General features: G+C 52.4%; 3 protein-coding genes across 3 annotated transcripts; 1 reads left to right on the forward strand and 2 right to left on the reverse strand.

The window, feature by feature from the left end:
- Nucleotides 1-208: 208 nt before the first annotated feature.
- PNMA8C (PNMA family member 8C) lies at nucleotides 209-25,341 on the reverse strand. The gene is given in 3 exon segments (XM_070450673.1): nucleotides 209-407; nucleotides 24,195-24,404; nucleotides 24,407-25,341. Coding segments are annotated over 2 exon segments (678 nt in total). The 5' UTR covers nucleotides 24,876-25,341; the 3' UTR covers nucleotides 209-407; nucleotide 24,195.
- On the forward strand, nucleotides 1,804-16,628 carry PNMA8B (PNMA family member 8B; the record flags this gene model as incomplete). Its single annotated transcript, XM_020898002.2, is given in 13 exon segments — nucleotides 1,804-2,137; nucleotides 2,140-2,385; nucleotides 2,388-2,635; nucleotides 2,637-2,741; nucleotides 2,743-2,935; nucleotides 2,938-3,185; nucleotides 3,188-3,367; nucleotides 3,464-3,565; nucleotides 3,567-3,608; nucleotides 3,610-3,769; nucleotides 3,772-4,093; nucleotides 7,703-7,822; nucleotides 8,069-16,628. Coding segments are annotated over 11 exon segments (1,944 nt in total), but the record flags the coding sequence as incomplete, so codon positions are not given.
- Nucleotides 6,789-8,969, reverse strand: CCDC8 (coiled-coil domain containing 8). The gene has a single exon (XM_020898072.2). The coding sequence runs from the start codon at nucleotides 8,967-8,969 to the stop codon at nucleotides 7,365-7,367; it is 1,605 nt and encodes a 534-aa protein (XP_020753731.2). The 3' UTR covers nucleotides 6,789-7,364.
- Nucleotides 25,342-25,786: the final 445 nt, after the last annotated feature.

Raw genomic sequence — 25,786 nt, forward strand, 5'->3', positions numbered from 1 at the left:
TCGCATTATATTTCTTTCAGACCACTGCTCTAGAGAGAAGAGTGACATCCATTTGGTGGAAAGGAAAGAAAAAGGGAGAAGCAGGGAAAATGAAAGCTGGGGGGTAGGTAGGAGAGTGAGTAAGCAGTTTGGTTTGCCCTAGAACCAGTTGCCATGGTAACCTTGCAATAAACTCTCTTCCTACAGTAAAAACAACAAAAACAAAGTGTTTGGTTTCTTTTTAAAAATTTTCCTTCTTTATTTATATATTTATTTGATAATTAAATGTATATATTTATATTAAATGATTGTATAAAGGGTCAAGAAAGAATGAATTCCAACTGCCATCTTTCAGGGAGCACCAGCTCTGGGCCAACCTCTGTTCCAAGGGCTTTTGGGGATCATCCCGTTTAATCCCCATAAGGATCCTATGAAAGTGAAAAGTGAAAGTGTTAGTTGCTCAGTCGCGTCTGACTCTTTGCCACCCTATGGAGTGTAGCCCACCAGGTTCCTCTGTCCATGGGATTTCCCAGGCAAGAATACTGGAATGGGTTGCCATTCCATTCTCCAGGGGGTCTTTCCAACCCAGGGATCAAACCCGGCTCTCCCATGTTGCAGGCAGATTCTTAAACATCTGAGCCACCAGAGAAGCCCAAGGATCCTATGAGTAGGGTTAATGGTTATGGCCATTTCACAGAGGAGCAAACTGAGGTGTAGAGAAGCCCAGGAAGCTTGCCAGAGTCATAGCGAGGGCAGCAGCAGAAGCCCAATGGCTGGGCCACAGCCCGTAATTTATGCAGAGTTGGGGTGAGGGTTAGCAAGGATGATGAAGGGGAAGTGTGTTCGGGGTAGCTCTGACATTCACCCATCCCAGCCTGTGGACCAAGTCAGGATCAAGGTCTTTTCCGGAAGTGATGTCTAATCTCACTGCTGATTACACCCACACACGAACCATATGCAAAAACACACAGTTAATAGTAGGTATACTGGCTACAGAAACATCCGTAAGAGCGAGGCTTCACTGAGTGAGGCCAAACCCCATCAGTGAGGGTTGTGGACCCTAAAGGGTGCCAGCACCTCGCAGCTGAGGCCTGTGTATCCTTACTGAAGCCGATTCCCACCGAGTGAGGCCCGAAAACTCTGAGTGTAGCTTGCACTCCAAGAGTGAGTCCTCGTTCCACCGTGGGCGGCCAGAGGCCCTTGATCTAGGTCTCTGCAGCCTGAACGCCACCTGTACACGGTGGAGGGCCAGAAGCGTCTACCTCTGAAGGAGATCGCGGGTCTCCCTAACTGCTGTCTCCCCCCCTGTGAATATGGCCTTTGGGGGGGCTCATCACTGATGGTGATCCCAACCCCCAGAGTCTTCCTTTGCTTGGGCTGGTCTAGAGCTGGATCCCTTCAGACCCCAGCAACTGCGACCCAGGCAGCCGCCCTGGCGTTGCCATGGTGACGCGGCCCAGCTGGGAGCAGGGGCGAGCCTGTGTGCGCAGGCGCAGGGCCGAGCAGCCGCCTCCCCGCAGAACTGCAGGCTGAGCGAAGGGCGCACGGCCAGACGTGGCCGCGGCTGGGCGAAGGGGACGCGCCTCTCCCTCTAGGTGCCAACCGCGCCGCCCTCCCCAGCACCTGGCCCGGGCGCCTCCGTGTCACCCCGCCTCGGTCAGGCACAAAAGGCGGAGCGGAGGGGCCGGTGGCACCCCTGGATTTGCCACGCAAACTCCCTGTGGGTGCTAGGACCCCCATGAGGAGAGAGCCTCGGGAAGGGCCGCCGGGTCAGCCGCCCGGGAGCAGCAGGAGCCCGAACCTGCCACGTTCACCTGAATCTGAACTCCAGGCCCCGCGGCGCTGTTCCAGGGTGGCATTTGCCCAGGGCCCCGCAGCCCACGTGCGCCTCGGGCTCCCTCCTGCCCCGCGATCAGCGCCAGAGGCGGCACCGTGGCCACGGGCCCTCCGGGGGGACTGGTGCAGGGGGCTGGCCCTGGACGTGCACGGGGCCTCCCAGAGAACGTGGAGCCGGCGGCCATCCAAGCCGTCCTGCAGCCAGTCTTCCTGCCCCAGGGCACGTTCGGGCTGAGGAGCGCCAGGGCCATGAGGGTCGAGAAGGCCAAGGCCACCTTGATGGAGTTTGTGGAGAACATGAATCATGGCGCCATCCCCAGGCAGATCCGGGCAGGGACGGCGTCTGGAGGGTTCTGTGCAAGGAAAGCGCGTCGGACACGAGGGTCCTGAGGCAGATGAGACGGTCGCTGCTACATGAACTTCTCCCCTCCCCGCGATGCGGCAGTGGCCAGGGTCTCCGGGCCACCCCTCCCGCTTTGGAGACCCAGGCCTGCAGATCGAAGCCGGAGGTCAGGGAAGCTGACCTCGCTCCTGGTGCAGCCAAAGATGCTAGAACATCCGGTCATCGAGGTCGCGAAACGGAACCAGAGGCAGCAGATGGACCCAGAAGGGCAAGAAGAGGGACTGTGGAGGGCGGCCATCCACAGCGGGAAAGCGGGAGTCCGAAGACTCTTCTGAGGAGAGCCTGGGGCTCCTGATCCAGGAGAGGGACCCGGAGGACCTAAGCGGGGATGAGGGTCATAGCATGCTGCAGGCCGCCGAGGAGGAATTACTTAGGTAGTGGGCCCTCCAGAGCCAAGGAGATGACGGGCAAGGTCCTCCCTGAGTTCTTGGCCCTGGCAACGGTGACGGACAAAGCCAAGAAGAGGAAAGATTTCCCCTCACCCCCACTCCCCACCCCACGCCCAGGGAGGGGTCGGCTGATCGGCCATACTGGCAGTGGGAGACGAGTCGGATGAGGAGACCACGGACAAGGATGCCTCCCAAAGCGAGTCTCAGGAAAACGGGGATCAAGAAAAAGAGAGGGTGGACAATCCTGAGTTTGTGGCCATTGTGGCTTACACAGACCCCTCTGCCCAGGACGAGGTGTTGAAAATGGCTTCTGTGATGGAGTCGCTGGGCTGAAGGACAAGGAAGACAAGAGACCCTGCTCGAGGTCTTGTCTGTCATGGCCGAGGACACCTCCGAACCGCGTGAAGGTGCAGGAGGTAGGCCGCCAGGTGGCCACCGAGGTCTTGAGGAAGGCCAACGACAGCACCTGCTGGGATGACTGCGTCTCCACCAGGCCTGAGCCCCAGACCCCCTCCAAGGGCAAGAAGGCTCCCCGGGGCCCCCTGGGGAGCTGGGGGGGGAATGAGGAGGAAGATGGGGGAGGGGGCTGCTGGAGCTCGAGGCGCTCCCGGAGACCTAGGACGTGGCTGAGGTGATGGAGGGGGAAAAGGAAAAGGCCTGGGAGGGCGGGAGGTTGATATTCTCCAAAGGCCACCTGGGGGAGGTCTTGGCGCTGCAGGCCGCCCGCGGGAACCGGTAGTCGGAGGAGGCGTCGGAGGGGGTTTGGGACACAGGCTCGGAGGAGGCGTCGGAGGGGGTTTAAGACACAGGCTCGGAGGAGGCGTCGGAGGGGGTTTGGGACACAGGCTCGGAGGAGGCGTCGGAGGGGGTTTGGGACACAGGCTCGGAGGAGGCGTCGGAGGGCGCGGAGAGCGAGGAGTCCAAGTCCGAGGACCCGGCGGCCAGGAAGCCCCTGGCGCAAGCGGGCCCGCACGGCCTGCAGGGCCCTGGGTCGAGCAGGCGGCTTCAGCTCCCGCCCCGTCAGGGACCCGGCAAAGCCCGAGAGGAGGGGAGCGGCGGCCGAGGCTGGAGGGGCGCCCTCCCGAGACGAAAACCCAGGAGGAAGCGGCGGGAAGCAAGAGCAGGAAGGGGCGCGCGGGAGCCGGGACGCAGGCCGAGGCCGGCCCAGGGCTCAGCCGCCCGCGGGCTCCAAGTCGGCGCGTGGGAAGAAGACGGGTTGGGGCAGGAGGCTGCACCCCATGTGCAGCTAGGGCCGCCCCGAGGGGGCGAGGCTGCAGCTGCCGGTGCGGCCCCAGCTCCGAGCGTCCTCCGCCCTGCCCGCCGCGGAGGCGACTCCGGTCGAATCATGCACTCCCAGCTCTTCTCTGCGCGCCGCCCTCCGCTCGCTCTCCGGTCCTTTCAGTCCCTGCTTTGCAGGTGGCGCGAGCGATCCTGATGCAAGAAGAATGTAAGGTGTAATGAGCGCCCGCGGAGGCAGCAGCCCCAGGTGACGGGACGGTCTCAGGGCCCACCCAGGCGGCTTGGCTTTGGGTCTCCCGGCTTAGCACAGGGGCGAGTGTGTCCGTGGACACACCGGGCACCGGGGGAGGCCAGCAGTGCCGGGGCGTTCTTCCATATCTTCCTGGAGCCCTGGTTCGTTCCAGACTCATGCTTTTGGCCAGCGTCCGCCACCCCAATCTGATGGGGGCTGGTCTGTGTGATGGAGGTTCCAACGAACAAGGAGAGTGTCAGGGTGCAGCTGAGCCAGGAGGCTGAACCTCCTGCTGGGGGAGGAGAGGATTCCAGGAAGAGAAGCCTGAGAGGCAGGGGGGTGTGCTCCTGGAGGAGTGGAGAAAAGGTGAGGGAGGGGAAGGGAGGGGTGGCGGCCATGGGACCAGGAGTAGGGGAGGAGAAGAAGGAGGAGAGGGAAAGACCCTGCCCAACTGAAGTGCAGCTGGTACAAACGCACCAGTTTCTCAGCGCCAAGGCCTCCTGCTGGTGTCCACAGGCTGAATCTGTCACTCGATCTGCAGTGTTTTCAAACAATGGGACTTCTTTGCCACACTTTCAATTTGGGACAATTCACATACGGTGTGTTGGCTTTTCTCTGCAGTACCAAGCAGTGCAACTCCCACAGGTCTGTGGCTCCCCCTGGATGTCCCACCAGCTCTCCCCTACCCACCTCCCGTGGGGTGACAGTCCCCTGGGCGTTGGAGGGAAGGGGTGAGGCGGGAGGATGCCCGGTGGAAGCGCACTCAGGAGGCAGAACATCCTGGGCAAAAGCCCCAAGCCACTGTGGAGATTGGGGTTTATTCATGTGTAACCCTTGAGGCCTCGGGTGCCAGGATTCCCTGCTGGGCATAGGGGAGACCATGTCTCCAAACAGGCCACCTGCCTTCACAGGGTTGGTAGTCTATTACATTCCACGTGACTGGAGTTGATTGTGAACTCTGCGAGGTCCCTGGAGTCGGAGCGTGCAGACATGCCGGGAGCGTGTCCCCTTCCCGGTCCTGGGACCCCTAGGAGGAAGCTGTCCTGCCCCTCGGTTGGCTCAAACGGAGAGAGGGACGTCCTGAGATTCTTGGGAATAACTTCTGGACCTGGAACGGCCCAGAGGGAGAAGCCAGAAAGCGATTAAGCCTTTCCCACTGTTAAGTTCCCTAAGACCCGGAGCCCACGAAGCCCCGCCCCACACAGCACGCTCCGCCCCCCTGAGAACTAAGCCTGCGAAGGAAGCGTCAACCTAGGCGAGCGCGGCCGTGGTCTATTCATCCACTAGGAGGCGCTCTAAGACCAATGGCTTAAATCATGCGCACAGTGAGCCTTCTTGGGGTCCACCGCCTTGAAGTTCCTCCTGTTTTCTCAACGCCAGGCAGCCCAAAACCGACTTTCCAGTAAAGCTGCAAAGTAAGGTCCTGAGACAAACTGCATCCACATCTCCTGGGAACTTCTTAGCAATGCATATTCTCAGGCCCACCCCAGACCTACAGTCAGTTCAGTCGCTCAGTCGGGTCTGACTCTCTGCGACCCCATGAATCGCATGCCAGGCCTCCCTGTCCATCACCAACTCCCGGAGTTTACTCAAACTCATGTCCATCGAGTCAGTGATGCCATCCAGCCATCTCATCCTCTGTCGTCCCCTTCTCCTGCCTCCAATCCCTCCCAGCATCAGGGTCTTTTCCAATGAGTCAACTCTTCTCATGAGGTGGCCAAAGTATTGGAGTTTCAGCTTCAGCATCAGTCCTTCCAATGAACACCCAGGACTGATCTCCTTTAGGATGGACTGGTTGGATCTCCTTGCAGCCCAAGGGACTCTCAAGAGTCTTCTCCAACACCACAGTTCAAAAGCATCAATTTTTCGGCACTCAGCTTTCTTCACAGTCCAACTCTCACATTCATACATGACCACTGGAAAAACCATAGCCCTGACTTAGAAGGACCTTTGTTGGCTAAGTAATGTCTCTGCTTTTTAATATGGTATCTAGGTTGGTCATAACTTTCCTTCCAAGGAGTAAGCGTCTTTTAATTTCATGGCTGCAATCACCAACCCCAGACCTACAGACCTCCTGAATTATGTCTAAGAAGGCCAGGCCAGGACTGCAGCCTATCAGGAGGACCCAGCTGGGCTTTAAAACCTACCTCCAAGAATTTCTCTTTATCCCGCCTCTATCGAGGCTGGGGCATGGTTATTTGCTGTCTGTTTTCCCCAGGGTTAGGATGGGTTAGGGGACACAAGACAATACAGAGAGAAGTCCCCCAGCTCCCAGGGTGTGTAGCAACCCGATTATAAGCTCACTATAGCAACTTGATACACTGCTCACTACCACACCACAATTCACTTCTTTGGCCCGTTCCTATTGCAATGATTTTTCTCGAATATATCCAGTGACCAAGCTGCCCCAGATTCTTGGGCCGCACAGCCTGCTCTAGCAATTCACAGCTCTTGATGTGAAGAGCCCCTGAATCCGCACTTTGGACATGTTTCCCAAATTATTCTTCTGTACGCGGTAACCAAGAAGGGATGAAGCCTGTGAACTACAGGACCTGGACCCACCAAGCCTGCAGAACCCAGGGGTGTAGGCATGGCAGGAAAAGTGACTTAAACACGGGTCAGCATCACGGAGGGTGGGAGTAAAGGGGACACAAGGCTGTGACAAAATCACCCCGGAGCATTTTTCAGTTGCCAAGCCAGAGCCAAGAAATAAGTTGGTAAATATTTTTATTTGCATGTTGACCTGCGCCCTCTTTTCCAGTTCCAGGAGGCAGTGAGTGAAAGTGTGCGAAAGGGGGAAGAAAAGGGGGAAGAGGAAGGGATTTCTCCTTTGCTTCGCTCCCTTTTCCAGCTGAGCACCTCGAGTTGCATTTGAGGAAGTTAAAATCATGGGGGATGCAACTCCATTGTATGGGTTTCTTTTGTTACATTCCTTGGATTACTATAAAGAGTCTATATTAAAAAAAAAAAAAAAATCAATGCGTAGGGAATTCCCCGGCAGTCCAGTGGTTAGGACGCAGCGCTTTCACCACTGGGGAGACCTGGGTTCAATCCCTGGTCAGGAAACTAAGATCCCACAAGCCATGTGGGAAAAAAGAAAGATAGGGGAAAAAAATCAATGCATAGAAAATACAATTTTAATAAAAAGGGGCATTCGGTAGAGACGTGAGAGGCACTGCCGGGGCCTCACTCCACCTCCGTTTTCAGGCGTGGAGAGTCAGAGACGGCCGTGAGTGACCCGCACTGTGGCGGGGCTGGGGTCCTCCGCGGCCCCCCTGCCCTCGCCTCACAGCTGATCCTCTTGCTCTTCATGCTCTGCCTCTGCTCTGGCCTCGGCCCGCAGGACCCTGAGGCTCCTGGCCTCGCCTGCTCTGGGGACTCTCTTGGGTAGCGTGGGCAACCGGGGAGTGTGCCAGAAGGCTCTCTGGCGCTTCCGAAACCATGAAAAACGTCCGGGGGTCTGGAACCTCACTGTCTTGACCGGTTTCCGGGTTCGAGCTCCTGCGGTGGCCCCTGTGGCCCTTCCGGCAGCTGAGGATTCAGCCTCCTGGACAGCCGGGGTCTCGGCCCTCTGATTACAGGCAGCTTCTGCCCTCTGGACTGATCCAGCTTCTACCCCATCAGGTCTGGCCTCTGCTCCCTGGACAACCGGGACCTCTGCCCTCGGATCATCCGCAGCTTCTGCCCTCTGGTCAGCCGGGGCCTCTGCCCTCTGATTGTCCAGGGCCTCTACCCCTTGGACAGGTATGGCCTCTGCTCCCGGGACAGCCAGGGCATCTGCTCTCTGATTATCCACAGCCTCTGCCTCCTGGACAGCTATGGGCCCTGCTCTCTGATTATCTACTGCCTCCCCCCTCTGATTACCTACAGCCTCCACCCTCTGATTATCTATAGCCTCCACCCTCTGATTATCTATGTCTTCCCCCCTCTGATTATTTACAGCCTCCACCCTCTGATTATCTATGTCTTCCCCCCTCTGATTATTTACAGCCTCCACCCTCTGCCCATCTGCAGCCTCTCCCCCCTGAGCTCTGGATGCTGTTTCCTCTCTCCTGCGACGTCTGAAAGAAGCCCAGTTGATCTGGGGCCTCCATCGCCTTGCGGGGGTCTCAGGCACCCGCCCATCTCGTGCATTTCCCACGTTACACCCCAGGCTGGCGCTGCCTGGCACCGATGCGCTGTCCCTCTCCACCCTGGTAGAGGCCTGCCTGGCCTCGCCCACCCCAGGGCTGGACTTCGGTGCCCAGCCCTTCACCCTCCGCTTCAGCTTCCCCCAGGACACCTGGCTGACACACTCCCGCCACCTGTCCGCTTTGGACTGCTGGGGTCCCGGGCTGTCGTCAAACATGGGCACGGGCAGGTTCACCCGTCGGCGGGGAGGCGGCGCGCTGGCTTTCTTCTCCCCTCGCCGGAGGAAGGCCTCCACCAGTTCCTCATCATCCTCGCTCTCCAGGTCGCTCCCGAGGAACTTGCTGCCCAGGTAACTGACGGGCATTTTGCGCACCTTCCTGCCACTGCCGGCGCCTTTGCGGCCCTTGTCAGCCTTGTTCCTGGAAGTCTCGAAGTCGCTGAACTCGCTGTCACTGGCGTTACTGCTGTCATAAGTGCCCACGACCAGCCGCGGGGGTGGGGTCACCATCTGCTGGACTCTCCTCCTCACTCGGGGCTCCTTAGGCTTTCTGGGGGGCTGGGGTGGATGCGGGGTGCTCTTCTCGATGATGCGGGCCACGTCCTCCAGGGTGCGGCCTTCTTCTTCCAGAAACTGGATCAGCCGTTCCCGAAATTCCGCCTCCTTGGTGGCCGGCTTGGAGATGACCCTCCAGACGCCTCCGGCCAGCCGGACCTCGCGGGGGATGAGCAGATAGTCCACGTCTTCCCCAATCTGCAGCATCCCCACCGTGGAGTCCTCCTCCCGGCGGAACACCTTGCCGATTTTCTTAAAGGTCCCCACGGGCTTCAAGGCTTCCACGAGGACGTCCAGATCCACGTCTTTGCAGACGTCCGGGACGCTCCAAAGGATGAGGCAGTCGGGGGACGGGAGGAAGCCCCAGGGGAACCAACCCCCCACATGGCTTTTCTCGAGCGTCTTTAAGATCTCCAGGGTGAAATCTGGGCTGGGGGCAAAGAGCCCAAACTACCCGTAGCCTCGGTCTTGGGCGGGGGCGGGGGGTAGGTTGCTCTCCCTGCAGCGCTGCCCGGAGAGTCTCACCTCCCACTTTTCTCTACAACAAGTCCGGTCTCGATCCGCTCCCCGCTAAGGATTAGTGAGAATCAATTTCCAGGATCCTTACGTGAGCCGGGGTGAGGTCAGTTCTGAGGCTCCCAGCCTCAAGTCTGCAAGCTGCAGACGCGGTGTCCCGGCTCCAACTGCGGGCGCACGGGGCTGTCCGGTGGTTCTTCCTGTTCCACGGATGCGCCTGGAACTTGAGAGAGGACTTCGCAGACAAAGGCGGCTCAGCCTTGGCTATTCAATATGGCTGAGGCGCTCGGAGGCCGCGGCGCAGCTCCCCAGGAGGGTCTCCCACTCCTAGACAGGCTGCCGCCCCAGGCCAGGCTGACCTTGCCGCGCCTCCCGCCTCCCAGCCGAGGAGCGAGTGCGCGGGCAGGAAGTTCCTCCTCGCGGGCCCCGAAGATGGGGCCCACCTTCCCCCTTCTCATCTTACACTCCGGGACTCGGGAAGACTGACAGGGGGGCCGTCCACTCCCTTCGGGACGCCCTCATTCCCCTCCCCCCCAGGGGTGTGGCCGCGCCCCGGGCCTCTCTGGGGCCCCGTCTTCCTAGCAGATTGCCCCGCGCCGAAGCGAAGCCCACGTCAGCAGCTTTCCTCGGGAAAGGCGGCCGTTCCCAAACCTGCCATCCCAAACGTGCGGGTTCCAGCCACGCCCGGAAGGTGGGCGTGCAAATGGGGCAATCCCTCTGAAAGCCGTTGGCACTGTGTAGTACTATTTTAAAATCACGTGACTTTTGGTATCAGCAGTTCCTACCTATAGACCCAGACGGGCAGGTAGAGAACTTGGTGTCAGCTCCAGAATGGAAATTGGCACACAGTAGGTACTCTAGAATACTTTTGAGTGAATGAATGAATGGTTGGATGGGGTCACAGGCTTCACTGCACAAGAGACTGAGCAAACTCCCGGAAATAGTGAAGGACAGGGAAGCCTGGCCGTGCCTGGAGTCCAAGGGGTCGCAAAGAGCTGGACACGGTTCCCTGGTGGCTCAGACGGTAAAGCGTCTGCCTGTATTGTGGGAGACCCGGGTTCGACCCCTGGGTTGGGAAGATCCCCTGGAGAAGGAAATGGCAACCCACTCCAGTACTCTTGCCTGAAAAATTCCATGGACTGAGGAGCCTGTAGGCTACAGTCCATGGGGTCGCAAAGAGTTGGTCACGACTGAGTGATTTCACTTCACTTAGCCACCAAACAACAACCACCTGATCATCAGTAGAAACTCTGTTCTTACAGTAAAATATTAAGCAGCTATGAAAAAAAAAAGTGACTGAGGATAGTCACCTTTTATGGAACACTGCTGCTGCTGCTGCTAAGTCGCTTCAGTTGTGTCCGACTCTGTGCGACCCCATAGACAGCAGCCCACCAGGCTCCTCCGTCCCTAGGATTCTCCAGGCAAGAACACTGGAGTGGGTTGCTATGTCCTTCCCCAATGCATGAAAGTGAAAAGTGAAAGTGAAGTCGCTCAGTCGTGTCCGACTCATTGCCTTCTTTGTTATGGAGCACTAGCTATGTATTAATACTAGACATCACTCTGTTAATACAAATTAACTCATGAAATCATCACCAAAGCATTATGAGATAGGTAATATGATGCTCATCCCCATTTTATAGCTGAGAAAATAAAATCATTTGCTCAAGGTCACATGGCCAGGAAGGATGGGAACCTGGATTTGAATCTGAAATAGTCTGAGTGGGACTCAGTGTGGGGGTGTGTGTGTGGGGGGGGAGCGGGAGGCATGTTCACATGCATAGGCCAAATGGCATAGACAGGAGCATGTTCTGTTTGGATGTATGACTGAGTGAGTGAAAGTCACTCAGTCATGTCTGACTCTTTGCGACCCCATGGACTATACAGCCCATGGAATTCTCCAGGCCAGAATACCCTTCTGCAGGGAATCTTCCAAACCCAGGGACGGAACACAAGTCTCCCGTAATACAGGTGGATTCTTTACCAGCTTAGCCACGAGGGAAGCCCAAGAATGTTGGAGTGGGTAGCCTGTCCCTTCTCCTACAGATCTTCCCGACCCAGAAATCAGAGTCTCCTGCATTGCAGGCGGATTCTTTACCAATTGAGCTATCAGGGAAGCTTTGGATGTATGCTGCTGCTGCTAAGTCATTTCAGTCGTGTCCGACTCTGTGCGACCCCATGGACTGCAGCCTACCAGGCTCCTCCATCAATGGGAGTTTTCAGGCAAGAGTACTGGAGTGGGTTGCCATTGCCTTCTCTGATGTATAAACATTGCCCAAAGTGGCTGTGTATGGGGAGAGGGGAGGGGGACGGGGGACCCCCAGAAGTGGCAGACATATGTACTTTTCACTCTATATTCTGTTAGATGGCTTAGATTTTTTTTTAGCGATCGAAAGTGTTCATTAAAATAAGATAAATTAGGACTTCCCTGGTGGCTCAATTGGTGTGCTTCCAATGCCGGGGGCACAAGTTCGATCCTTGGTTGGGGAAGTTCCACGTGCCCTGCAGGTCAGCCAAAATAAATAAGTAGTTACACTTTTGAGGATTTCAAGTTTGTTTGTTTGTTTTTTAAGTTAAATTAAATAGAAAGTCCTCAGATGTGGCCACAGACCTATAGTCAGAATCCCTGGGACTTGGGGACCAGGATTTGCAAAGCTTCCCAGGTAACTTTGAGGCCCACAAAGTCCTATCATACCTGCCTCCTCACTATTCATTCAACAAACAGGCTCATTGCCACCTCAGGGCCTTTGCACAGGCTGTTCCCCAAGTCCAGAAAGTTGTGTTTCCCCCTCCTCTTGGCAATCTCCCTCTGCTCAAAGGTCATCATTTTACAGAATTCATACTGCACTGCCCTCCCCATCAAACTATTGGGTGACCTCTACCCTCTCCAGTGCCTTCTAGCCCAAGAATCCTTAACCCGTTCTGTGCCATGGACCCTTTTCAAGATACTGTTTCAGCGCGTAGGATTGCGTCCATGAGATTACAAAAGAGACTGATTATAACGAAATAGAATTGTTAAAGAAAAATCCCAGCAACAACAAAATCTGTAAACTAACCACGTTAACATAAAAATGAACACGTGTAATTTTAAGTCACCACGTGTGATTTTATTTCACTCTTGAGGAAACACGCAGATGTTTAGGGAAAGTGGGAAGGGAGAGAAAAGAAAGGGAAGGGAGAGAGGGAAAGAAGGAAGAAAGATGCTTGGGGGGGCGGCGCCGGTGGGGGGCGGGGCGGACGGTTAAGGTCTCAGCGAGGCCTTTGCACAGTTATTGGCTCATTCCGGTTGTTTTTGTTTTTGCAGAGCCAGGTCGTTAGGCTTCGCTGGGTTTTCTCCTCCTCCTCACAAACTCCATCCCAGTCTCCGCCCGGGCTCAGCCCGGTCGAGTCTCCCTTTTGCACAATTTCTCGCCTCGCCGCCCAGCGGTCTCCATGGCAACGAGGTGCGCTCCTCCACTCGGGTAGGCTCTAAGCAGGAGGGCGGAGGGAGAGGCGGGGCAGCCCCTCTTCTCAGCTTATTACTTCCCTAGACTTGATTCCCCAAATCGGCTTCCCGGAGAAGCTGTCTTGTGGAAGCTGGAAACTAAAAATTTCTAGGACACCTCTGGTTGAGGAAAGCTGGTTTAAGAATCCAACTCTGAGGAGTCAAGCCTTCCGCGTGAGAATGACCTCGCAGATTAGGCGCCGGGTTTTGTAACCGCTAGAAATCGTGTGTGGTGGGGGAAGCGGTGGAGGATTATCCTAGAAATAAAACCCTCACATGTTCAACATTCTTAACAAAAATTGCCAACCCCTGAGCCGTCCCGCTGTTGGGTGTTTTAGATTGCCTTCATCTCTGGCAGGCGAGATTCTTCAGCCGCCCCAGAAAAAAACGATAATTATAGCTTCCGCTTTTATACTTGTTTAAAAGAAATGAAAAAAATCCAAAGAGGATTGAGGAAGAAAACAAAACATGGCCCAGATTTCTCTACCCAGCTATACTTGGTTGCCACTTAAAAAAAAACAACAATAAAAGTGACACATTTAAGAAAACGCTGAAGTTACAGAAAGGTGTAAAATGAAAAATGTCTCTCTCTCCCAGCCCCAAGCCTCCAGTCTCTCTTCACAAAGTAACCACAGTTAAATGCCTCTGTACTTTTCCAGAAAACAAACAAACAAAATTGCTTGCATGGGTAGAATTTATTTACCCCACGAAGATTTTTAATATCCTGAATTATTTTCATCACATCAGTTACTTCCTCCTGGTATCTTCTTATTCATTTATTTATTGTTTCACCCTATGAAAATACTGGGGATTCCCTGGTAGCTCAGCTGGTAAAGAATCCACCTGCAATGCAGCAGACCCCAGTTTGATTCCTCAGTGGGAAAGATCTGCTGGAGAAGGGGTAGGCTACCCACTGCAGTATTCTGAGAGAATTCTCAGTATTATGGAGAATTCCATGGACTGTATGGACCGTGGGGTCACATAGAGTCGGACAGGACTGAGTGACTTTCACTTTCACATGAGAATACTAGCCCCATGAGAGCAGGGATATTTGTCTGCTTTGTTCAGTGCTGAATTCACAGAATCTAGAACAGTGATGATGGGAGCTCGAAATATTTGTTGAATGATTGAATGAGGGGATTGAGCTGGACCTAGTGTTATAAAACTTGCTTTTTTCACTTAATAGCATGTCTTGAACTTTTTCCATATCAAGCAGATCCATCTCAATTTTTCTCAACAGCTTCCCCCTTTGTGTAAGCCCTCAAGCCTGGAATGTAACAATACTGATAATAATTCATTTTTTTCGAGAACCTATTTTGCCCCCGACCCTGTGTATTTTCTCTTCGAATCCTGCAACCCCTCTGAAACAGGTATTCCCATTTTCCAGATGAGGAAAACTGAGGCTAAAGGCAGTCAGACAGTCAGGAAGTGGCAGAGCTTTGAATTACTCAGGCTTCTGAGGTTCTAGCCCCGTACTGTTCTATTATTGTTATTATTTGCCACACTGGGTTTTCATTGCAGCATGCAGGCTTCCTTCTCTTGTTGGGGCCCCCAGGCTTCTTGGTGCGTGGGCTCTCAAGTTGTGGAGGGCAGCCTTAGTTTCCGGGGAGCATGTGGGATCTTAGTTCCCTGAGTAGGGATCCAACCAGCATCACCTGCATTGCAAGGTGGCTTCTTAACAACACCACCACCAGGAAAGTCCCCTGCCCTACACTCTTAAGCTCCTTTATTTGTCCTGTTGCCTGTGGAGGGTTGGGGGTGGGGAGCAAGGTTGACAGGCAATCTCCAAAGACTTCTCTCCCAGGTGACATATGTAACCTTGACACAGTCACTCAGTTCAGTTCAGTTGCTCAGTCATGTCCGACTCTTTGTGACCCTGTAGACTGCAGCACGCCAGGCTTCCCTGTCCATCACCAACTCCCAGAGATTGCTCAAGCTCATGTCTGTTGAATCCGTGATGCCATCCAACCATCTCATCCTCTGTCATCTCCTGCTCCTCCTGCCCTCAGTCTTTCCCAGCATAGGGTCTTTTCCAATGAGTCAGTTCTTTGCATCGGGTGGTCAAAGTATTGTAGTGTCAGCTTCAGCATCAGTCCTTCCAATGAATATTCAGGAATGATTTCCTTTAGGATTGACTGGTTTGTTCTCCTTGCTGTCTAAGGGACTCTTGCCACAGTCCCCATAGGAACACAGTCCAAGGGACTCTTGGCACTAAATTTGTTCTAAATGCACATAAATCAGATCCCTGTCTAGAATGAATGGGATGTAAATTATCCACACTTTAGAACCAGATACCACTGGGTTAACTGACAGCACATAGTAGGTCCTCAACAAATATAGCAGGAAGTAGCCTTGTGATCCACACTCCGCCCACATAATCGGGTCACTCCCACCTCCCGCCCTCCCTAATCCCAAATCTAAAGGCTTTTGGTGAGTACAGAAGCAAAGCTGGCCGTTAGAGCAACCATATAGTTAAAGAAAGATTCATTCATTCATGTGGTGTATTTCTCTAAAGTAGTGATTCTCAAATCTGGGTTGCACACTATAATTTCTGGGAAGAGTTTTAGAAATCCCAGTTTCCTGAGTCTAACCTATTGGATCAGAAGGTCCAATCAGAAGCGGGTAGGGTACTGCATTAAAAAATCATTCCAGGGACTTCCCTGGTGGTCCAGTGACTTTGCACTCCCAATGTGGGGGACCTGTGTTTGATCCCTGGTCAGGGAACTAGATCCCTCATGCTACAACTAAGACCTGGCACAGTCAAATAAATAATAAATATATATATTTTAAAAGTCTATTTTTTTAAAAGCCTTCCCAAATGACTCTGATAGAGGTGATGGCTGGTGGGGCTGGGCAGAGGTAGGAGAGGAACTGAATGTCCCCATGGGAACTTGACTGACTGCAGGTACCACAGTACCAACAAAAAAGCCAGATTGGAAATTAGGGTTTGTCCGATGTTAGCAATGGAGACAAGCCCTTTAGAGTGGTGGAGGTGGGGAGGCCTCTCAAGTAGAAAAATATTTACCCAAAGATTTTACATCCTAATCCCTGGAATTTGACAGTGTTGCTTTATTTGGAAAAAGGGTCTTTGCAGATGTCAATAAGGATTTGAGATGAGATTGCCATGGGTGCATCTGGGTGGACCCTACCTGCCATCTGGAATGTCCTTATAAGAGAGAAGCAGGACTTCCTTAGTGGTTCAGTGGTTAAGAATCTGCCTGCCAGTGCAGGGGACATGGGTTCGATCCCTGGGCCGGGAAGATTCCACATGCCACGGGGCAACTAAGCCCGTGTACCAGGACTACTGAGCCCATGTACTATATACAGCTACTGAAGCCTGCATGCTAGAGGCCATGCTCGGAAACAAGAGAAGCCATCGAAACGAGAGGCCTGAGCACCGCGACTGGAGAGTAGCCTCTACTCGCTGCAGCTAGAGAAAGCCTGCACACAGCAATGAAGACCTAGCACAGCCCAAAAACAGAAAAAAAAAGAAAGAAAGAAAGAAGCACAGGAAGATGATGCAGACATAGAAAAGAGGCACAGAATCAGAGGAGGCGATATGAAGATGGAGGCAGAGACCAGAGTGATGGGCCCCCAGCCCAGGAACCCCTGGAGTCACCAGAAGCTGGAAGAAGTAAGGAAGTCTCCTTCGTAGAGCCTCTGGAGAGTGCTCAGCTTTGCAGACACCTTGATTTTGGACTCCTGGCTGGCAGGACTGTGAGAGAATAAATCACAGTTGTTCTGAGGCTGCTGGTCTGTGGTCATTTGTTACCACAGGACAGGACCCCAGACCCCCTAGTGTAGCTACTAATTCCTTAGACTCCAATGGAGAAAACTTTAAATTAAAGCCTTCAACTTTTATTCCTTGACCTTGTCTCTGCAGAATAATTATTGCTGAAGTGAAAGAATTCTTGAGCTGTGTCCTGACCCCCAGCAGGCTGCTTTGGGTGATGGGAACCTTGGAAATGTTTTAAAATCCCTCCCATCACGGCCTGCAGAATTTCTATCTGCTGCCTGCCCCTGGTTGCCAGCCTCATACCAGGGCGATCCAGTGATTAGAGCTCCCTTCTCTCAGGAGTCAATTAAATCTTTGGCATTTATATATCTTTCATTGAACTTTCTTGCAAAGTCATCTCCCCCTTACTGACCACTTGATCTTACAGACAACATCTTTTTGAGTCTTCATGACCACCCTCAGCAATAGGTACTATTATTATCAACCCGTTTCACAGATGGGAAAAATTGAGGCATGGAAATGAAGTACTGCAGCCCACCTCCAGACCACCTCACTGTTTATTTCATTATCAGCTTTACTGAAAGTATACTTTACATCTTATACAACATATTCTTTTAAAAATGTCCCCTGTGGTAAGTTTTAGAGTCATGATCACCACCATCAAGATACAGAACCCTAAAAAAATCAAACCCCCAAAAATATATAGAACCCCCTAAAACTTCCCTTGTGCTTTTTGTGGCAGTCCCCTTTTGCCTACCGCCCAACCACTGATCTGATTTCTGTCCTTCAAGTGCTGCTTTTGCTAGAATTTTATATCAAAAGAATCATATAGCATGTGCCCTTTTTGTCTGGCTTCTTTCACTTAACATTGTGATTTTGAGATTCATTTGTGTTGCTGTGTGTATCTGTAGTTCTTTTTTTTTGTTAGTATGTGTGATTACTCCAAAGTTTATCTGTTCATTGCCAGTGGAGATCTGGGTCCTAGCAGTTTTATGATTAAAGTGTGTTAGTTTCTCTGTTGTGTTTGACTCTTTGCAACCCCCTGGACTGTACCCCACCAGGCTCCTCCGTCCATGAGATTCTCCAGGTAGGAATACTGGAGTGGGTTGCCATTTGCTACTCCAGTGTTTATGATTAAAGCTGCTATGACTATTTCAGAGCCTCTGTTTTTCACTGCAGGTTGTATAATCTCTGGTTGCAAAGAATCTATAGCATGGGTACCATTAGCCCCACTTTACAGATGAAGAAACTGAGGCCAAGAGCAGTGAAGTCAGCTCCCTGAACGCACACAGCTAAGCAGGTGGCAGAGTCTAGAGTTGAACTCAGGCCTGTGTAGCTCCAAATCCTTTGCCTCTCCCTCTGTTGTGTGTTCTGTTGATGCCAGCCACAGCTGGGTACTATCTCTTGAAGGTCAGAACCTTGGTGGATTCACCAGCCTGCCCCTTGGCACCCCACATTCCCAAGAAGCCTTTTGTCAGCACACAAAGAACATATTGTCTCCTGAGGAAGCTGGGTGCATATTTATCAAGTTCTGGAACCAGAGATCTAATTACCAGGTTGACATGTTCTTTGTCAACGCAAAACATCAACTGTCACTGGACCCAGAATCCCAATGGCCCACACTGAACAGCTTCCCCTGTCGGTCACTGCTAAATCATTTACACGTCTGAACAAATTTACTCCTCCCATAAACCTGGTGAAATAGGTTCCTATTATCCCCATTTTACAGATAAGCAAGCTGAGTCACCGGGGCGTTAAGTGGCTTGTCCAGGCTCACGCTCTGCGAAGTGGAGGAGACAGGACTCGAATCTAGGCCATCTATTCAACACTCCTCCTCACCTCCAAGCCTCCACACACCAGACATGCTCCTTTAACTGGCAGGCTGCCTAGTGAGGAAACCAATTAGAGGAATTTCAGAGTTAGTTCCACTATGCACTTGCAGAGATATTTATCTGTGTTGTGTTAAGGTTTTGGATCAGGAGATGTGGACCTGTAAGTCCCATAGCTCAAGGGATGGGAGGATACAACGAATTAATGAGGATGAAGGACTCTCCCCAGTGCCCGCCGACACAGGATAGCTGTTACTGTTTTTATTCAAGAGAAATTTTTTCACCTTTCCCAGCAGCCACTGGAAGCCCACGAGATAGGAGAAAGCTTTGTGCTTTGTGTTCTGTTGGCCATGAGATCTGACAACACCCCTTTTCAAAACAGTGCGGGGGCTTCCGTGGAGGCTCAGTGGTAAAGAATCCACCTGCCAATGCAGGAGACACAGGTTCAATCCCTGGTCCGGGCAAGATCCCACATACCAGGAACAGCTAAGCCCCTGCAGAACTGTAGAGCCTGTGCTGTGGGTCGCAGGAGCCGAACCTACTGAGCCCGTGTGCCCTTCGGGCCGTGCTCCGCAACAAGAGAAGCCGCCCCGATGAGAAGCCTACGCGCCGCAACTGAAGAGCAGCCCCCGCTCGCCCCACCTAGAGAAAAGCCCACGCAGCAACGAAGACCCAGCACAGCCAAAAATAAATAACATTAAAGATAAAACAATGCAGCCCTGGAAAACTTCAGGCACCCCACAGAAGCAGTTTTCAAAGCATTTTTTTTTAGCAGTCAGATTGTTTCTCCAAATTAAATCTACCTTGGATCCCCCAACACATCAAAGAATGGGCTATGATTGCATTGGATGCTTTTGCTCAGTCCCGAAGTCATGTCTGACTCTTTGCCACCCCATGAACTGTAGCCCAGCAGGCTCCTCTGTCCATGGGATTTCCCCCAGGCAAGAATACTGGAGTGGGTTACTATTTCCTTCTCCAGGGGATCTTCCCGACCCAGGGATTGAACCCACGTCTCTTTTGTCTCCTGCATAGGCAGGCAGATTCTTTACCACTGAGCCACCTGGGAAGCCATTTATTTTATAAGTTCATATTTGTATGATATAGCGTCAACCACAAAGAACAATGATTTTTAATTGAACCCACATTTGAAAACAGGGGTTCACAAAGGCCAGTTGCAACCTTCCATCAGCTAGCACATCCAATTTACTTAGGGTTTGTGGTGTGTCAGCCGTGTCTGGACCACACAGATAAGTAGCTTCAAATGGTAACCATTTTATGCAACAGTTTGCATACTATCTCAGGATACTCTTCAACTGGTCTAGAAAAACTCAAAAGAGAAGTGGTAGGAGTTTGGGGTTTTATGAGCAGCCTTGAACAATCACTCATGTGGTATCTACAAACATGAATGTTATATGGGAAACACCCCAAACCCACAAGAAGCACAAATGCAGTCTTAATACTGCAATATGATGAGAAGAAATGTCACACTGGCCTTTGTTGCTATACAATGAATGTGCCTTGATGATAGAATAACATACGCCACAAATGAATGTGCCTGAAGGTTGTTAAAGAGCCTTTATTCTGTAGACTATGAGGAAACAAGAGACAAAATAGTACAATAGTCTGTGAGTGAGTATGCACAGGTTGGCAATTTACAAGGAATACAAAGATCAGTTGTTCAATCGAGTCTTGTCTGACTCTTTGCAACTCTATGGGCTGCAGCACACCAGGCTTCCCTGTCCTTCACCATCTCCATGAGTTTGCTCAAACTCATGTCCATTGACTAGGTGATTCCTTGGTGGCTCAGATGGTAAAGAATCTGCCTGCAATGCGGGAGACCTGGGCTCAGTTCCTGAGTCAGGAAGATTGCCTAGAGAAGGGAATGACAACCCACTCCAGTATTCTGGCCTGGAGAGTCCCATGGACAGAGGAGCCTGGTGCGTTACAGTCCATGGGGTGGCAGAGTCTGACACAGCTGAGCAACAAAGATCAGTAGAGAGCTACAAACTTTTAGACCATGGATGCTCTTGCAAGTTGTTCAAATATACTTGTGAGGATGGCAGGAATGTCTTTATTCCAACCATTGCCCAAAACAAATGCTTCTGAGGCTGATGGTAGACAGCCAGCTTGCGGAATGGACAGAAATCAGAGTCTTGCAGGCTTTAGATCATGTCAAAGCAAGTGAACTCTGAAACTTCCTCTGTCTTGACAGCTGCTGTAAATGCAAGGTCTCAACAGGAGTTTCTGACTACCTGAGGGTGGGTGGCTTGCCTGCATCCTGGCTGCCAAGGTCGGGGCATGGGGAAAAGACTTCCACCTCTTGGTTCTGGGAGGGGGGGCAAAATGGAGGTAGCCTTGCAGAAATAAGAAAGGGGATTGGGTGCTGGAATTCACAGACATGACTGACACCCACCATCATAGTATATTGAGTGGCAGGGGAGGGGGGCGGTCTCCACTATTAGAATTTGGCAGGTAAGGATCTGAGTCTGTCTCTGTAAATTGCATTTTAAAAATTATTTGTTTGTTTGTGGCTGTGCTGGGTCTTTGTTGCTGCATGGGCTTTTCTCTAGTTGCAGAGAGGGGGGCTACTCCCTAGCTGCAGTGTGAGGGCCTCTCATTTAGTGGTGGCTTCTCTTGCTGTGGAGCATGGGCTCTCGGGCACTCGGACTTCAGCAGTTGCGCCTCCAGAGCTCACTCAATACTCTGGCCCAGAGCACACAGGCCCAGCTGCTCTGCGTGGCATGCGGGATCTTCCCAGACCAGGGACCAAACCTGTGTCTCCTGCACTGGCAGGCAGATTCCCCAGCTACATTTTAAAAAAGAAATTCAGCTCACATCTTTGCAGACCCTGAACTAATGGAAGTTTACAAACTTCTAAGTCAGATGTCCTGACAGGAGGTCTGTGTATCCACAGACACTTGCCTTTTACTTGATTGTTTTTCATTGTGATTTTCCCTCACCATTACAGGGGACTCAGCTTATAGACTTGGGGACTATCCATTAATGTTGTAGTTGTTTTTTTTTGCCATGCAGGCACGTGCGCTCTTAGTTCCCCAACCAGGGATGGAGCCCATACCCCCTGTAATGGGAGGGTGGAGTCTTAACCACTGAACCACCAGGGAGGTCTGTAAATTGATCATTCTTGAAGGTAACCTCTTAATTATTACTGGTTTGGGACCATTCCCTGGAAGCCTTGTCTTTTGTTCTTTAGAGAGTGGAACACAAGTAGAGCTTCTGAGATTTAATTTGGGGAGAACCATATCCTCACCCCGGATTTCCCAGGTGGCACTAGTAGTAAGTGCCAATGCAGCAGACTAAGAGATGCGGGTTCGATCCCTGGGTGGGGAAGACCCCCTGGAGATGGGCACGGCAATCCACTTCGGTATTCTTGCCTGGAGAATCCCATGGATGAAGGAGTCTGGCAGGCTACAGTCCAAGGGGTCGCAGAGACGGACAGGACTGAGGGACTTGAGCACATGCACATACCCTCATCCCAAGCGCCACTCAGAGCAGAAAGGTCCCACCGCTGACCAATCCTGTAAGGGAGACCCAGCCTGCAGAAGACAGTGACAGCTTTTTTCCAGTCACACGCGGAGCAGTGAGGTTTCCATACCTGGTAAGGAGGCAGCTCACATTCTCTGCCATGGTATCTGCGTGCCGTGTGCAAAAGAGTGGCGCATGTGGACAAGCTTGCACCAGATGTCTATTAGAAGTGAGAGTGAAAGTCTCTCAGTCGTCTCCGACCCCTTGCAACCCCATGGACTGTACAGCAGGCTCTGTATTGGAGTGGGTAGCCTTTCCCTTCTCCAGGGGATCTTCCCAACCCAGGGATCGAACCCAGGTCTCCCGCATTGCAGGCAGATTCTTCACCAACTGAGCAATCAGGGAAGCCCAGTTCTTATAAAAGACAAAACAAAACAAAACAAATGGCTCTAGACTTTGCAATGGGCGGATTTCCAGCAGAGTCCAAAGCTGAAGGGGTCTGGGCCTCCTCCCCACAATACCCACCCAGCAAGAGGGTTTGTCCCCAATATCAGGCCACTATGAATGGCAAAGGGGATTGTGGCCTTGCTCCCGAGCACGGATCTCCCTGAAATGTTCTTCCTGCTTGGCTATTCCTCAACTCTGGTAAGAGACCTTCTGCAAAACCCTGGAATTCCGGACCCTATTTCCTCTTCCACTTTTCGAAAACACCTGTTTATGCAGGCACCAGAAGCAGCCCACAGTCTCCATAGCAACCCTGTGACCGGCTGCTAGGTTCCAACTGTGACTGCACAGCTGGTACCCTGGCATCTCTGGGTTGTTACACTCTGTGGATCTTTGGGACTCATCCTCACTCAGAAGTTACCCTCACCCCACTCAAATAATACCCACATAGATATTCAGGTATCATTCCCACAGCTATTCCCTTTTCCAGATCTTTCAGACCCAGGAAATGAACTCAGGTCTCTTGCATTTGCAGGGAGATTCTTTACTTTCTGAGCCACCAGGGAATCCCCAAAGGTTGTGCACAACTGTTCAAATATTACCCATTCGAGTTTATATACTCACTCATACTCGAGATGCTACCCACACACTCAAGTGACCCATGCTCACTCATACGTATTCAAGTATTCAAGCAACTCAGACAGTTACCCACATGTACTCAAATATCTAATATGAATGAGGCGAGGGCAAGAGGGCAAGGTTTGGGTCTCTCTTGTTCCCTGATGTGTCCATAGTGCCTGGAATAGTGCCTAGTGATGCTTTCAAACTGTGGTGCTGGAAAGACTCTTGAGAGTCCATTGGACAGCAAGAATTTCAAACCAGTCATTCCTAAAGGAAATCACCCTGAATATTCATTGGAAGGACTGATGCTGAAGCTGAAGGTCCAGTACTTTGGCCACCTGATATGAAGAGTCGACTCACTGGAAAAGACCCTGATGCTGGGAAGGATTGAGGACAGGAGGAGAAGGGGGCGACAGAGGATGAGATGGTTGGATAGCATCATCAACTCAATAGACATGAGTTTAAGCAAACTCTGGGAGATAGCGAAGGACAGGGAAGCCTGGTGTACTACCGCCTATGGGGTTGCAAAGACTCGGACATGACTTAGCGACTGAACAACAACACTGGAGGTGTCCGGGAAACATTTGTTGAGTGAATGAATGATTCATACTCAACCAGATGTTATCCACATCGGTTCACATGGTACCCACACCCACTCAGATGCTTCCAAGTAACTCAGATGTTAACCACTCACTAGGAGTGGGGGGAGCCTGGTAGGTTGCAGTCCATGGGGTCGCTAAGAGTCGGACACGACTGAGCGACTTCACTTTCACTTTTCACTTTCACACATTGGAGAAGGAAATGGCAACCCACTCCAGTGTTCTTGCCTGGAGAATCCCAGGGACAGGGGAGACTGGTGGGCTGCCGTCTATGGGATCACACAGAGTCAGACACCACTGAAGTGACTTGGCAGCAACAGCAGCAGGAGGGGTAGAACCTTGTGTTGGATATGCTCAGTTCTGTATCCCCAGCTCCTAGAACGGTTCCCGGGACATGGTAGGTGTTCAATACACACCTGTAGAGTGAATGAATGAATGGACCAGTGATCCCCACTCAACTAGCTGTTAACTGCACCCACTCAGATGTCACCCACAAGTTCACTCAGATAAAAATATCCACCTTCACTCACACTAGTCAAATGTTACCCATTCTTACTCAAAAGTTACCCACTCTCTTGAATGATACCCATCCTCACCGCATCATCCACACTACTCACATTCCCCAAATTTACTTAGAGGGTACCCGCCTTCCCAAGTTGCTACCCACACTCACTCAGCTGATGCCCAGCCTCACTCAGCCACCCCCATGCCACCCCAGGTCACCTCACAGCTCCTTGTTAGATGCGTGGTGCTGTCGACGGTTTTTCTTGTGCTTCCCCTTGCCTTTCTTGCCATCTCCAGCCTTGCTCTCCTTCTCTGGGGAGTCCAGAGGTGGCATTTCGACCACCCAGTCGGTGGCCCCAGCGCCCGGCTTCTTCCCTGGCCCCTACACATAGCACTTCCTGGCAGGAAGCTCTCTGGGGCCATCACTGTTGGATGCAGCTCCTGTCTCAAGACCCTGGACACATCCTCCACCATCACACCCTCGCTCTGCAGGAAGAGGGTCAGCTTGGTCAGGAACTGCTTCCGGGGCATGGAGACCACGCTCCAAGTTCTGCCCTTGCCATTTATTTCCCCGGGGATCACGGCGTAATTGATGCCCTCAGCCAGCCTAAAGGTGGCTGCCCTAGAGCGCTCTTCTTCCACAAAGGCCTTCCCAGACACTTCAAAGTTTTAGGGTGGGGGCAGGGGGCTTATGATCTCTTCAAACTTCTCATGATTGCAGTCTTCCGGGATACCCCAGATCATCAGGGACTTGTAACTGTTCACCTCAAGGGCCTGGCATCCATGCTCCAACAGTGCGATGTCCTTGCCCCCAAACAACATCTTGCCCAGCTCTCCGAGGAGAAAGTACGCCTGCTGGGGCACACCTGAGCTGCCTCGGGAATCCAAAAAGTTATCCATGACGCCATGCTCAAAGGTGAAAGGAGAGGCCTCAGAGGGCCCAGTGTGTCCACCTGGGTCAGAGATGCCCTTGGCCCTGCCCACAGGGCTGCACGTGTCCAGCCTTCTGTAATCTTCCTCCGAGGGGGCGCTTGGGAATTCCTAGGGACTTACACAGTGTGATGCAGGTGGTGGGTGTCTGCCAGCCGTCTGGGGGATTCTGAGTCCCAGGCCAGGCCGCACCATGAAGGGTCTGGAGATGCTGCTCCCTCGTTCTTGGCGGTGGTCTTCAAAGGTCTTGCAGGCTCTGGCATTCTTAGCAGATCTGGGACTGCTGATCGTTCCGGGGCTGCTGCCACTGGGGTACCGTGGGTGGGTGTCCAGCAGGTAGGAAGGCTCATTCTTTGCCACTGGCCCAAAGGCTACCCTCATCGCCCTGTGGCCTGGCCGAGACATGGATGCGGCCGCTCACTGCACTAGCTCCCGCAGTGACGTCACCGCCTGCTGCTCCGAAGCCCAGCGGTCTCCATGGCAACCGTTAGAGCATTACCTCCACAGTTCACTCTGCCCAGCCGTGTAGAAATCAGAGTCCGAGGGGCTCATTCAGGGCTGAAGGGGTCAGAAGTACACTCTTTTCTCCCTTGAGAAAATGACGGATTCAAGGAGTTGTGGGACAGGGAATATACAAGATGATCTTGTAACATTTTGGGGGTCAGAAAGTAAGGAAATACTCAAAAAATGATGAGAACAGGTGGAAGGGCACAGAGCCAGCTTGAAGGGCTCCCACAAGGCTCCCACGGGTCAAACCTGGACGTTTTGAGCATCAGAGTTATAAATGAGGGCAACAGATCATAGCCCCTTGAATAAAATAAGGATCCATGAATCTGTGTGGATATAAATAAATAGATAAATGGAAAGTGTGGTGGAAGAAT

The sequence above is a fragment of the Odocoileus virginianus genome, chromosome 20, assembly GCF_023699985.2.
Source record: "Odocoileus virginianus isolate 20LAN1187 ecotype Illinois chromosome 20, Ovbor_1.2, whole genome shotgun sequence".
Taxonomy (NCBI): domain Eukaryota; kingdom Metazoa; phylum Chordata; class Mammalia; order Artiodactyla; family Cervidae; genus Odocoileus; species Odocoileus virginianus.

Excerpts from the sequence above, each read along its gene's own strand:
- CCDC8 (XM_020898072.2), bottom strand. The coding sequence starts at position 8,969 with ATGCTGCAGATTGGGGAAGACGTGGACTATCTGCTCATCCCCCGCGAG.